Source organism: Sceloporus occidentalis, unplaced genomic scaffold (genome assembly GCF_023333645.1).
Source record: "Sceloporus occidentalis isolate IW3139 unplaced genomic scaffold, rSceOcc1.0.p SCAF_81, whole genome shotgun sequence".
Taxonomy (NCBI): Eukaryota; Metazoa; Chordata; class Lepidosauria; order Squamata; family Phrynosomatidae; genus Sceloporus; species Sceloporus occidentalis.
This window is the reverse complement of record NW_028317061.1, coordinates 2,860,263-2,874,040: the sequence shown is the minus strand read 5'-3', so window position 1 is coordinate 2,874,040 and position 13,778 is coordinate 2,860,263. Positions and strand designations below refer to the sequence as shown.

General features: G+C 38.6%; 1 protein-coding gene across 1 annotated transcript in view; it reads right to left on the bottom strand.

Annotated features, from left to right (window-relative positions):
- LOC149285314 (1,4-alpha-glucan-branching enzyme-like) overlaps positions 1-13,778 on the bottom strand; it is an 81,009-nt gene that overhangs the window by 56,179 nt on the left and 11,052 nt on the right. The window contains exons 3-4 of the mRNA XM_089495530.1: positions 6,887-7,002; positions 1,040-1,165 (exon numbers count right to left, since the gene is read on the bottom strand). Coding sequence (XP_089351656.1) covers positions 1,040-1,165; positions 6,887-7,002 — 242 coding nt within the window. The remainder of the gene's footprint in view (positions 1-1,039; positions 1,166-6,886; positions 7,003-13,778) is intronic.

The following is a 13,778-nucleotide window of genomic DNA, read 5'->3' as shown; positions in this document are numbered from 1 at the left end:
AACATTTTTGGAAGACTATTACTTGTGACATACTCTATTGACTATAAGTAGGTCATAACAATGCAATAACATACGTAATTACAAAAGTATCTTATATTAAGTATTTTGCAGTTAAACATTTTAAAGGCAAACCATTTTATGAAGCATGATTTTTCTGAAAGTGACAGTGAAGTGTAAGTGTTGTTCTTACAAATTTTACATTTTAAAAATACTTTAGTCCTAAACCCTTCCCTTAACAAAATCATTGCATTCGTAGGGCGAAATTTGCGGTTTGTGCTTGGCTTTCTTAACCTCAACCTGTTTACCAGGCTTCCATATTTATGGTACGGGCAAGCTGCTGTTATATTCAGATACTCGGAGACAGGGAAAGTGAAGCAAGCATAGACTGCTTCACTGTTTCCATGAAAAGGGAGGACTGTCTCTTTGTCCATCATCTGCAGGGCTGGACTAATACCATACATAAGAAGTCACAGCAGATATTTTAGGAGCCAGGAAGGATTGTATCCATTAGCATCGATGCATGATAGCAGCAAAGCCGTGAGTAGTTAAAAAATTATATGATCAGTAAGCAGCATGGCTACCCACGTCCTGGGAATATCCCAACCTTACTTCTGTATAATATAATTACATCATAGGATCATCATAAAAATACATTCTAAAAGTTAACTATTGATGAGCCGGCTTGTTAAGAGTAAGTTCTACATATAGAAATGTCCTTGTTTTTTTAAAAGAACCACACATTTTGTCCATTAAAATAACATGTAATGGATTAGAAATCGAGCGCAGACCGTGTTGATGCTGTAACTAAATATTGTAGCTGGTAACATTTTTTAATGGAGTGTCTTCGCTCATGTGTTCCAGTAGCACATTGTGTTTGGTAATCAACGTTAGCCTTTTAAATGTTAATTGATTATTAGAAAGCCCTTTTGCAATTATTTTAGCGCAGCTAGGAATGTCCTTGCTTTCCATGAAAACAGCTAAGTGACCCCAAGCTTTTGTACGTTTTACATGTGCACACGCCAAAAAAATGGAAGCTTACTTTATAAGGCTGCGGTGGTTCCCAATGGACCCAGTCATAGATGATGCTCTTCTCCTCCTGAACCACGTATTTCGCCCAGGGAGATATGCGATACAGTGTTTCTCCAGATTTACTTTTAATTACAACCTAGAAAATAAAAAATTTTCTTTAAAAAACACAGGTTTGTAACTTATTTCTCTTTTACTTCTTATAAGCATAAACTTGCTAGGTGTCCTACATAACAAAAAAAAAACATTTGGTCTGGTTTCATTTAACTCATACTGTTCTATTTGTGATTATGGTCCAAAGTAATCTTATTGCATTAATAAGCCATGGAATGGTCCACTGAGATATGGTGATAAAACTTTTCAAATATGGCGCCACAATCAGTTTTTTTTTTAAGACATAATGTCCTATGTATCCTTAAAATACGCTTTATTAGACCCAGCGTCGTTCACAACAATAGCAATATTTTGTTGCGCTTTGTTTTAGCGCATTTATAACTGTTCTGCATGCAAGCACTTATAATATCCATATAGATCAACAAGTTATAGGACTACAAGTCTGAATGTGTCTTAACTTGAATCCCATAATCAACATTTACGATATTGTCTCAACACAGAATAGCGATTTCTGGAATCAATTCCCTTGTTGGCTCAAGTAACCTCTACCCTATCCTTGCAGACCTAACCCTAGCCATCAATTTTCACCGGGGTTTCTTTCTGCAACATTGAAGAAAGTTTTAAAAGGTAAAAAAATAATACATGGTATATCTGTTGTACTCAATAACAAGACATGCTGGTTCAAGGTTACTTGTGGCCTCAAGCTCCCATACAAGCAGGCCTTCATATTTCACTTTTCATTGCCAGATACAGTATGTAAAAAAAGTTGCTTTAGATTTAAAGTATAGGCAGTCTGCTGCCTCAAGCAGGCACTTTTATCAGTCTATCATTTTAGAACTCAAGATGAATGGACTGGTCAGTAGAGATTTATAGCTCTTAGCCCTTAGCCTCAAAAACCGATTTCAGGGAATATTGTACAATTTTAGAACACAAAAAAAAGCTATAATTTGAGAAACCTGAAAACTGAAAAGGGAACCAGCAATAAAAAATAAAAATAAAATTAAGTGCAGTCACTGTCTAAAGAGATGCAAAAATATCAACAATTAGCATCATGAGCATAAAATTTTGGTGGGAAAGGGTGTTTTTTTTTTGTTATTTTAGTTTTTGCCAGCCAGTGTTGTGCTATTCACAAACAGGTATTGTTTGTTACATGATTTTGTTGAAGTTTGAAAAATGTTATTGTTCGCAGTTTGTTAGGACCAGTTTCTGAGTTCTGTACATTTTCCCATGTAAGCTTAACCCCTTAAGGACCAGGCTCATTTTTCGTTTTGTACCCTGTGGGACCGCAGCTGTTTTGACACTTTTGTGGTGCTTGTGTTCAGCTGTAATTTTCTCCTCACCCATTTAGTGAACCCACATAAGTTATATATTGTTTTTTTCAGGACAAGATGGGCTTTCTTCAGATACCATTATTTTGATCGTATCATCTTATTTACTATAAAAAAAATAAAAAAAACATGGTGAAAAATTGAAAAAAAAACACATTTTATGACTTTTATTTGAAAAATCTTTTACTCACCTAAAAAAGCAAGTAAAAAAACTAGCTAAATAGATTCTACTACTTGCCCTGAGTTTAGAGATACCCAATGTTTTTATGTTTTTTTGCTGTTTTTTGTAAGTTATAGGGCAATAAGTACAAGCAGCGTTTTATGATTTCCAAATCTTTTTTAACAAATCTGGTCATTCTGCCTCCATCTCCTCTTTGGAATATCTTTGAAGCCGGTTAACTCAATTTAACCCATTCAAACCATATATTTTTGAAAACTAGACACCCCAGGGTATTCCAAATGCTGTTATTTTAACCCTTTCCATGCACCAATTATAGAACTACACTTTGTCAAACTTTGTAATAGTATTTTTTTTTTATTTTTTTTCACACAAATTGTACTTTAGTTATAGATATACAGGTTCTGGTATATGTCACTGTCAAACAACCCCCCAATATGTGTTCAGGAACATCTCCTGAGTACAGCGATACCCCACATGCATGGGTTTGTCAGATTGTTTGGCTGGTAAAAGGCTACTTTTGGGGCATGCGTAATCCAGGTGGTCATTTGGTCATTCTGCCTCCATCTCCTCTTTGGAATATCTTTGAAGCCGGTTAACTCAATTTAACCCATTCAAACCATATATTTTTGAAAACTAGACACCCCAGGGTATTCCAAATGCTGTTATTTTAACCCTTTCCATGCACCAATTATAGAACTACACTTTGTCAAACTTTGTAATAGCATTTTTTTTTTAATTTTTTTCCACACAAATTGTACTTTAGTTATAGATATACAGGTTCTGGTATATGCCACTGTCAAACAACCCCCCAATATGTGTTCAGGAACATCTCCTGAGTGCAGTGATACCCGACATGCATGGGTTTGTCGGGTTGTTTGAGATTTAAAATGCCACATTTGGGAAGTGCGCTTTTTTTCTCCGTTTTGGTCAGTCTGGACCTATGCCCTATCTTTGAGCTTGGCCACTCCAATTTACCCCATCAGCCATTTTTTTATATATTAGACACCCCTTGGGTATTTGAAGTGCTTTTATTTTAACTCTTTGTTGAGATTTTTGAGAAATTTTAGCACTTGCTCAAAATAATAAACTTTATTTTTTTATTTTATTTTATCTTTTTAATACTTTTTTATATTTTTTTTACACATTTTGCAATGTACTGGATGGTTCATCTAGTGACATCACTGCATAATTATTTTTAAATGTTAGCACATTTTTTTTTATTTTTTTTCCATTTTTTATTTTTTTTTTAATATTTTACTAATCACATAGTGATTAGAAAGCTGGGCTCCATTGACTTGCATGGTTGAATGCAGTACCTGTATTCAACCTGCAACTGGAGCCAGAGTTCTCTAGAGGGTCTGGAGACCGTCTAGCTAACTCTATCATCTTTATTGTTTATTTTCCCGGACCGCCGCCATCTTGCTTGATGGCGAAGATCACCGGCAGCGGCGGCTGTGACCGCTCTCCGGAGCGGTCACAGCCCACCCAGAGGTAAGTGTTTGGTGTCGCTGGATGCCTCCTGATTGAGGCATTCCAGCGACACCATTTAAGTTTAGGAGGCGATCGTCGATCGCCTCCTAAACGCTTTTAAAACGGGCGTCCGCCGCCATACAATGTATGGCGGCTGTTGACGCCCCGGGGAGGGGCCAGACATGGCCCCCGATGCCGATCTCGGCGTTACTGAATGCCTCGACATCGAGGCATTACAGTAACGCCGTTTAAGCGAAGAAAGTGATCGTTGATCACTTTCTAAGCTTATTTTATTTTATGACGGTTCAGGACCGTCAAAGGTCATTTAGCGACCTTCATGTCATGACGGTCCTGAACCGGCAAAGGTCGCGAAGGGGTTAATAGTTTGTTTTGTTTGTTTTTTTAACTAGTGCCAAAAACATGAAGCATTTGTATATATCAGTCTCTGAATACACATTTTTTTACCAAAATGTTTTTCTTCATAAAGATGAGTACCGTACATGTTATACCTCAAACAGTTGATACTAATGCTATAATGAACGGGAAAAACTAGGCTCCCAAAAAATAATCCGTTCAGGCCAATGGATTTCATGGCCCACAAATCTTTCCATGGGTCTGTAAGATATGGACGTTGGGTTTCTATCGTTGCTGCTTCTGCTGAAAGCCATGTCTTAAGAATGCATTAATCGAATACATGAAAACAGGTCTGCAGCGCTCCTTTAAGCACAAGGAATCTAGAATGGTAGGTGTAAAATAGACTGTAAAACGCTCAATAATGGATACTGGACTGCCATTTGGGGATCTGCTTTACCACCTAGGAGAACAAAACAAGACTTCCCATCTACCATGCAAATCGTGTTAAACGTGTGCAGTCTTATAAAAGGAAGACTTAACGTGTTTAGGAATCAAGACTAGTTTTCTAGTCCGCAACAACGCTTCAGACATTAATATATTCCCGTATTTTAGCAAAGTATTCCCAAACCCACCCATTCATAACAGCAGTTATCACCTGTTATGTTTTCCAACCGCTAAATTATTCGAAAACAGATTTTTACATAAAAATAGGTGTCAGGATTCATACTACTAATTGTATGTAGTTACAAACTGCGTGTGTGATCACTCCTCGCACAACAGGACACCGGCAGCATCGGCTTGATGATAGATATAAGAGTTCCCAACTCACTTACGTACAAAATATTCTGCCAAAGCTTAGCCTCAATACATCTTGTGTCTCATATTCTAGCAGACAGGAAGACAACAAAGGTTGCAGAATTATTTCGAAAGCTAGTACAAAACACCGAGAAAAGTCATTCCTGAAATGCTTCACAAAATTTACGCGCACGCTCGTTTCCTTGTGGAAGGAACTCAATGCTGTAAAGGCAATGCAGTGCTTTCTTCACAAATTAAAGAAAAGCCCTTGAACGTTATGCCAATCAACTGTTTATCACCGCTGGCTAAACGGCAATATTCATACCAGTGACTGGCATTAACTGGTTAATGAGCGACTGATTGAGGATTGAATGTGAAACACGGGGTCCTGATTTCATATATTGGGATGATATGAAGGCTGAGGTTGTGGTGGTCTACACTACACACTAATCTTTTTGCTGTTGACTGCAGCTCCCATGATAAACAGTCGGCCATTACTGGTTGAACATGACAGGAATGGTAGACCGGGGTAGTTGTGGCTAATGTTTACCACCCCAGCGAAGACTAACGTTCCCATGTTGTGCAGGTACTTGCTGGTCTGATAGCTACTACTACCATGCTCATATACGTTTTCCTATGAATGGGTAACTAACCTTTACTTTCCACCAGGAAACCCCTTCCTCCTGACCCCCTAGGAAAAATGCTGCAGACACTCAAGCCAAAGTTCTGTGTTTTATCTATACATTGCTATTATTATTATGATCATCATTAAATATTGTTTTATATAGTCCCATCATATTCTGTAGTGCTGTTCAATGGGAAGACAGGACATAGCAACTAGCATATATAACGTAACAGTATGACTTACAGAAAAAACAGGTGAGGAGAGCCTGCTCAAACGTCGAGCGCACATTTTAGATGTATTGTTCGAAGAATTACTAATTACACACACACACTCCTTATCCAAGATCCATAAACGAAGCCCCTTCTAGATCCTGGATGTAAAATCTGCTTCCCAGCTTCAAACACTTAAATAATCCTCTGAATATATTACATTTACTTTTGGAAATAGCCTATTATGCATGTGTGTGAGATTATATTATATATACACATATATACACACACAGTGTTGCAATGATTAATATTATAGCTTTGGCGGCATCAGCATTCCCTCAGGTGCCATTTTACCTGCCAACATACCTGAGAACTTCCTAAAGTAGACTACCCAGAGTTGTCCCCCTTCTGGGCTTTATGTGAAGGCAGGGCTATCTGTGCTAGGTATAGGACTACCTATCCATAGAGGCAGGGCTACCTCCAGACCTTCTTAAATTAGCAGAGGGTGGAAGGAAAAGTGGGAATGGCCAAATGCCCCTCTTCTGCCCAGAGAAAGAGGAAACCGACCTGCAGACCAGGGGACGTAGTGCTTCACCCAGAGACTCCATATCAAACCTGGAGAGTGTTGAGGCAGGGGTAGCAAACAACTGTTACCATTGTCATACAGGTTAATTGCTAATCCTTATAAATTGTGTCATAACTACATTTTACTTTGAATAACCTGCATTTGTAAGATTTGGCAATAAGTATTTATCATCTCAATCAGACTTCTAAGTGCACATACCTTTAGTTTTGAACCATGCCATATCGCTGAGGATTTATCTTCTTTTGGCGGAATATAGAGCTCCCACTTTCCAAAATCCAGTTTTTTATATGGGTGCGAAAAAGGGTTCCAGCCATCTGAAATAACACGCAGAATTCTATTACATTAATGCTAAAGATGCACTATAAGACTGCGTAAAATGTTGCCTTTCTCATATATTTTTAAAGAAAATAAATAATCATGTGACACAATAGCAGGCATTGACAGGTTTCTGCTTGATAATCTAAAAATCATTCTGAAACATTTCTAAAGCGATTGTTGTGAAGAGATTAAAACCCTTTAACGTCCATTGCCGGGTCAGGCACGTCATGCAAAACGGTCACTTAGCGACCTATGACGTGCCTGACATGTCATGAGACTTAAACAAGCTTATAAAGTGATCATTGATCACTTTCTAAGCTTAAACGGTGTTGCTGTAATGCCTCGATGTCGAGGCATTCAGCAACACCGAGATCGACATCATGGGCCATGTCTGGCCCCTCCCCGGGGGGTCAACATCCGCCATATATTGTATGGCGGCGGACGCCCGTTTTAAAAGCGTTTAGGAGGGGATCAACGATGACCTCCTAAACTTCAATGGTGTCGCTGGAATGCCTCAATCAGGAGGCATTCAGCAACGCCAAACACTTACCCCAGGAGCGGTCACAGCCGCTACTGCCGGTGATCTTTGCCATGCGCAAGATGGCGACCGCCCGGGAAAAAAAATAATAAAGTTGAAAAAGTTCGCTAGATGGTCTCCAGACCCTCTAGAGAACTCTGGCTCCACTTGCAGGTTGAATACAGGTACTTCATTCAACCATCCAAGTCAATGGAGCCCAGCTTTCTAATCACTATGTGATTAGTAAAATATTTTTTTTTTTAAAAATTATAAAAAAAAAAGCTTAAAAAAAACATGGTAACATTTAAAAATTATTATGCATCAGAGGAACTACTATTATGAGCAAATGCTCATAAAAAATCTTCCCAAAAATCCTCACATGGAAAAATGTAAATAAAAGCATTTCAAAAGGGGTGTCTAATTTAAAAAAATTAATGGTTTGATGGGGTAAATTGGAGTGGCCAAGCTCAAAGATAGGGCATAGGCACAGACTGACCGAAAGCGCACTTCCAAAATGTGGCATTTTAACCCCAAACACCAGACAAACCCATACATGTGGGGTATGACTGTACTCGGGTGATGTTCCTGAACACACATTGGGGTGTTGTTTGATAATGACTTATACCTGGAGCTATAAATTTACAATTTGTGTGAAAAAAATACCAAAAAAAATACTACCACAAAGTGTGGCAAAGGCTGGTGGTAGAATCTGATGCATGGAAAGGGTTAAATACTACCATTTTAAGTACCTCGGGGTGTCTAGTTTTAAAAAATATATGTTTGATGGGGTAAATTGTAGTGGCCGGGCTCAAAGATAGGGCATAGACTGACCAAAATAGGGGAAAAAAAGCACACTTCCCAAATGTGGCCTTTTAACCCCAAACAGCAGTCAAACCCATGCATGGGTGGTATCACTGTACTCGAGAGATGTTGTTGAACACATATTACGGTGTTGTTTGATAGTGATGTATACCTGGAGCTATAAATTTATACCCAAAGTACAATTTGTGTAAAAAAAAAAATACCAAAAAAATACTACCACAAAGTGTGGCAAAGGCTGGTGGTAGACTCTCATGCATGGAAAGGGTTAAAATACTAGCATTTGAAATACCTTGGGGTGTCTAGTTTTCAAAAATATATGGTATGATGGGGTAAATTGAATTAGCTGGCTTCAAAGATGGTCCTATTAGGATGACCAGATGTAAAAGTTCCAAGTAAAAAAATGTCCACTTCCTAAATGTGGCGTTTTACCTCCCAAACAACCCGACAAACCCATGGGGGGTATGACTGTACTCGGGAGATGTTGCTGAACACATATTGGGGTGTTGTTTGAAAGTGTTGTATACCAGGAGCTGTAAATCCATACCTGAAGAGCAATTTTAGCGATAAAAAACACAAAATAAATGACTACCACAAAGTTTGACAAAGACTGGTGGTAGAATTAGGTCATGGAAAGAGTTAAAATTCTAGCATTTGAAATACCTTGGGGTGTCTAGTTTTCAAAAATTTATGATTTGATGGGGTAAATTGCGTTGGCCGGCTTCAAAGATACCCGAAATGGCACATGGGGGAAAGAATTACCAGATTTGGAAAAAAATGGTTTTGAAATAGCAAAACGCTACTTGTACTTAATGCTCCATAATGTGCAGAAAAAAAGCAAAAAAAAACATAAAAACATTGGGTATTTCTAAACTCAGGACAAATAGTAGAATATATTTAGTAGGTTTTTTCATTAGCTTTTTTGGATGAGTAAAAGATTTTTTGGGTAAAAGTCAGAAAATTGGGGTTTTTTTTACATTTTTCATATTTTTTATGGGAAATTAGATAATATGATCAAAACAATGGTATCTGAAGAAAGCCCTTCTTGTCCTGAAAAAAACAACATATAATTTGTGTGGGTTCACTAAATGAGTGAGGAGAAAATTACATCTAAACACGAACACCGCAAAAGTGTTAAAACAGCCTCGGTCCCAATGGTACAAAAGGTAAAACACAGCCTGGTCCTTAAGGGGTTAAGCTCGGTCCAAATAGAAAAGATAGCAGAGAGGTCAGAGTTACAAATTGGGCATTTATTTATTTTGTGTTTTTTTTATTCTAAGCATCATTAAATCTATTAAAATTATAGTTAACCAAAGTCTAATAATTTTTATTATAACAAGGGCCCTTTAATAAAATCTGCAGTCAAAAATACAAATTACCGCAGATTCACATCATTAAATTATTGTAAATTTGGGGGGGGGCACTAGTTATTCTAGTATAGTAAATGTTTGTCAATACTATGCTTGATGCAAATGACAATGTACAGGTGTCACTACATGATTTAAATTCCTCTGCTGAAGAGAAACAGGAAAGTACCCATAGTCAGTAAGGAAATGGTAAAGGGAGCCATAACCTATATGCAACAGGGAGCCATAACCTATATGCAACAGGGAGCCATAACCTATATGCAACAGGGAGCCATAACCTATATGCAACAGGGAGCCTTAACCTATATGCAACAGGGAGCCTTAACCTATATGCAACAGGGAGCCTTAACCTATATGCAACAGGGAGCCTTAACCTATATGCAACAGGGAGCCTTAACCTATATGCAACAGGGAGCCATAACCTATATGCAACAGGGAGCCTTAACCTATATGCAACAGGGAGCCATAACCTATATGCAACAGGGAGCCTTAACCTATATGCAACAGGGAGCCATAATCTATATGCAACAGGGAGCCTTAACCTATATGCAACAGGGAGCCATAACCTATATGCAACAGGGAGCCATAACCTATATGCAACAGGGAGCCATAATCTATATGCAACAGGGAGCCTTAACCTATATGCAACAGGGAGCCATAACCTATATGCAACAGGGAGCCATAACCTATATGCAACAGGGAGCCATAACCTATATGCAACAGGGAGCCTTAACCTATATGCAACAGGGAGCCTTAACCTATATGCAACAGGGAGCCTTAACCTATATGCAACAGGGAGCCATAATCTATATGCAACAGGGAGCCTTAACCTATATGCAACAGGGAGCCATAACCTATATGCAACAGGGAGCCTTAACCTATATGCAACAGGGAGCCATAACCTATATGCAACAGGGAGCCTTAACCTATATGCAACAGGGAGCCATAATCTATATGCAACAGGGAGCCTTAACCTATATGCAACAGGGAGCCATAACCTATATGCAACAGGGAGCCATAACCTATATGCAACAGGGAGCCATAATCTATATGCAACAGGGAGCCTTAACCTATATGCAACAGGGAGCCATAACCTATATGCAACAGGGAGCCATAACCTATATGCAACAGGGAGCCATAACCTATATGCAACAGGGAGCCATAACCTATATGCAACAGGGAGCCATAACCTATATGCAACAGGGAGCCATAACCTATATGCCACAGGGAGCCATAACCTATATGCAACAGGGAGCCATAACCTATATGCAACAGGGAGCCATAATCTATATGCAACAGGGAACAATAATCTATATGCAACAGGGAGCCATAACCTATATGCAACAGGGAGCCATAATCTATATGCAACAGGGAGCCATAATCTATATGCAACAGGGAGCCATAAACTATATGCAACAGGGAGCCATAATCTATATGCAACAGGGAGCCATAAACTATATGTAACAGGGAACAATAATCTATATGCAACAGGGAGCCATAATCTATATGCAACAGGGAAAAAGCAGCATAATTTTTTACTGCTCTGCCAGCAGGTTTCAGAGTAAAAGTGATGGGTTCCCTGCAGGAAACATGCCCACCGCGCTAGAATCCAGAGACAGAGGGTTGATATTTTTTTCCCCACTGAAATGATGAAAATAAAGTTTCAAAATATTATTTTTTACATCCAAATGTAGCTGCGACACAAAAGATTAAGCTATATATATATACACACACACACACACACACACACACACTTCATAATATGTATGGAAAACAATCAAAAATAAAGTGGGACACCAACAGTGCTTGTTAAGGCTTCTTTTTCTATAGGAGGCAGCAAGATAAGGCCATGTATGATATAAGCTGTCCGTTTCAAAACCGTGCTCTCCAATGATACCTTTGGCTTGGAACTTTATATTCACAGAAATGATTTAAAGGATGAGAAATAAAGCAGCGTTTGCAACAAATGTTCTTCTAAACAGCTGGTGGAAGGTGAGATTTTGTTTGTTACTGTGTGACTAAATAAAGATGGCTCTCTTCAAGAGTGCCGCTATTAGAATTTAAATATTAGGTCACTGTAATAATTGTTAATTATGCTGGGCGAAGCTAAAAGTGAAGGACCAATCAGAGTGCAGGTGCTTAATGTTAAGCCCAATGTGACCAGCAATTGCTATGATGAGCTGTGGAGGTTCTTAATGCGGTGGTGGATGGTGGAGATGGGAGGCTAAGTATGCTGTGTAAAAGCGGTGGAGGTCGATTGGGTGCAAGGAGGTTGGAGTATGCTGTGTGCGCTGGGGACAGCTTGGGGTGCCGAGGGGCTGAGTATGTTGCGTACAGTGGGGGTAAGTTGGGGGGCAGGAGGCTGGCGATGCTGTGTGCAGTGGGGTGCAATGGGACTGCCAAACAGTGGCATGTGCAGTGGGTAAGGTGGTTGGGGAGGCAGAAGAAGAGAGGAAAGAGTACAACGATGGAGGGAATTAGTTGAGGGGAGATGTTAAGAGAGAGCAAGGAGGAAACATGTCAGGCAGTTTAGTAATGAGGTATGTCATACCCAGCACAGGCCATAGCTGGACAGAAAAGAAGGACAAATACATAGGGGGGTTCAGATGTACATCTACATGCAAGGTGAACAATGTTTATCTTTTCATAGAGCCAATAACATTTAAAGAAGGAAAGGGGAATGCGGTACAATAATAAAAAGCACTAATCTACAAACCAGCTTGAAGATGTCGACAACGGCAGGAAAATACACATTTTAAAAAGTGGGTTTTCAAAGCAATATTAGTGACAATTTTTATTCATGTTTCTATTAAAGGGACAGGTTGTATTTCAATAAGAAACGTTTGTTGGTTATTAATCAGTGCCGGGTGCCAAAAGAGGCATCATTTCATCATTTCTGTGAATATAAAGTCACAGCTTTTAGGAAATATTTAGTTTAAAAGTTTACCTCATAGAAGCTGAAATCTGGACTTTAAGGTGGCTAAAGTTTTCTACGCACCAAGACTCTACAAAGTCTGCCTAAACCAATTAACAATCAGCAAAGAGTTAAGTTACTAATGAAGAATAGGCATGTTCCTCACATGCTATACACATAAGCTGGGATTCCAATACATGTATTTTGCTTATTTTAGTCAACGGTTAATAACTACTAGACAGTGAAAAATAGTATTTGGGGAAAATGACAGATCACCCGAGTGCCCTTATCATACTTATCACATATATAAAATGAGTAAAAAAACCCTATAAATCATAAACGTAATAAAAAAAAAAAATAAAAAAAAAAAAAATCACAAGAAAAAAACACGAAGGGACCTTATTAAAAGAGACTGCTTTCCGAGGACAATCTTGTAATGATTCATGAATATTGATGAGAGTAATTGACTCAATATGCCCAAAGCTAATATCGACAGCCAATGCTGCTTTGCAGGCTTTCTCAAGAATTAAGTACAAAAATGTTTGCTTTTTTCTCAGTCTCCAAAACAGTTTTAATTTAAGGCAAACAGAGAAATTGGTACAAAAACACCGTGTGAATATGAATGTAATTTAACAATATCTGTATTTGCTTCCCTAATTGAACAAAATATTTCAACTGATTGCAATTTAACTTTTTGGAGATAGCAACACAGCCAGAGATAATGGCATTAGCCACAAAGCATAACAGAACAGTAAAAACAGATAGAATACATAAAATACCCTATGCATACACGTTTTAATTCTTATTATCTTTTATTTATAGTGCCAACAACTTGTGTCGTAGGACTAACTGGATGGGTTAGGTAAAGAGGGCCATGCTCACAATGAACAAATATGAATGAGATTTACAGGAACAGTTTAGTTATGTTTTTCAATTTAACCACGCTATCCTACCATGACAGAAACATTATGAAGAGCGTGTTAAACTGTCCTTCTTGCCATCTTATACCCTAACAGGTTGGGTTGGATTAGGGATGAAAAAGCATGTGAAGGTTTCCTGGAGTGTCTGTCCAGACCCTGCCGAGATCTCTCATGACCTCTCCATATCCGATCACAAACACTGTGATCAGGAAAGCAGAAAGAATGGGAACGCGGC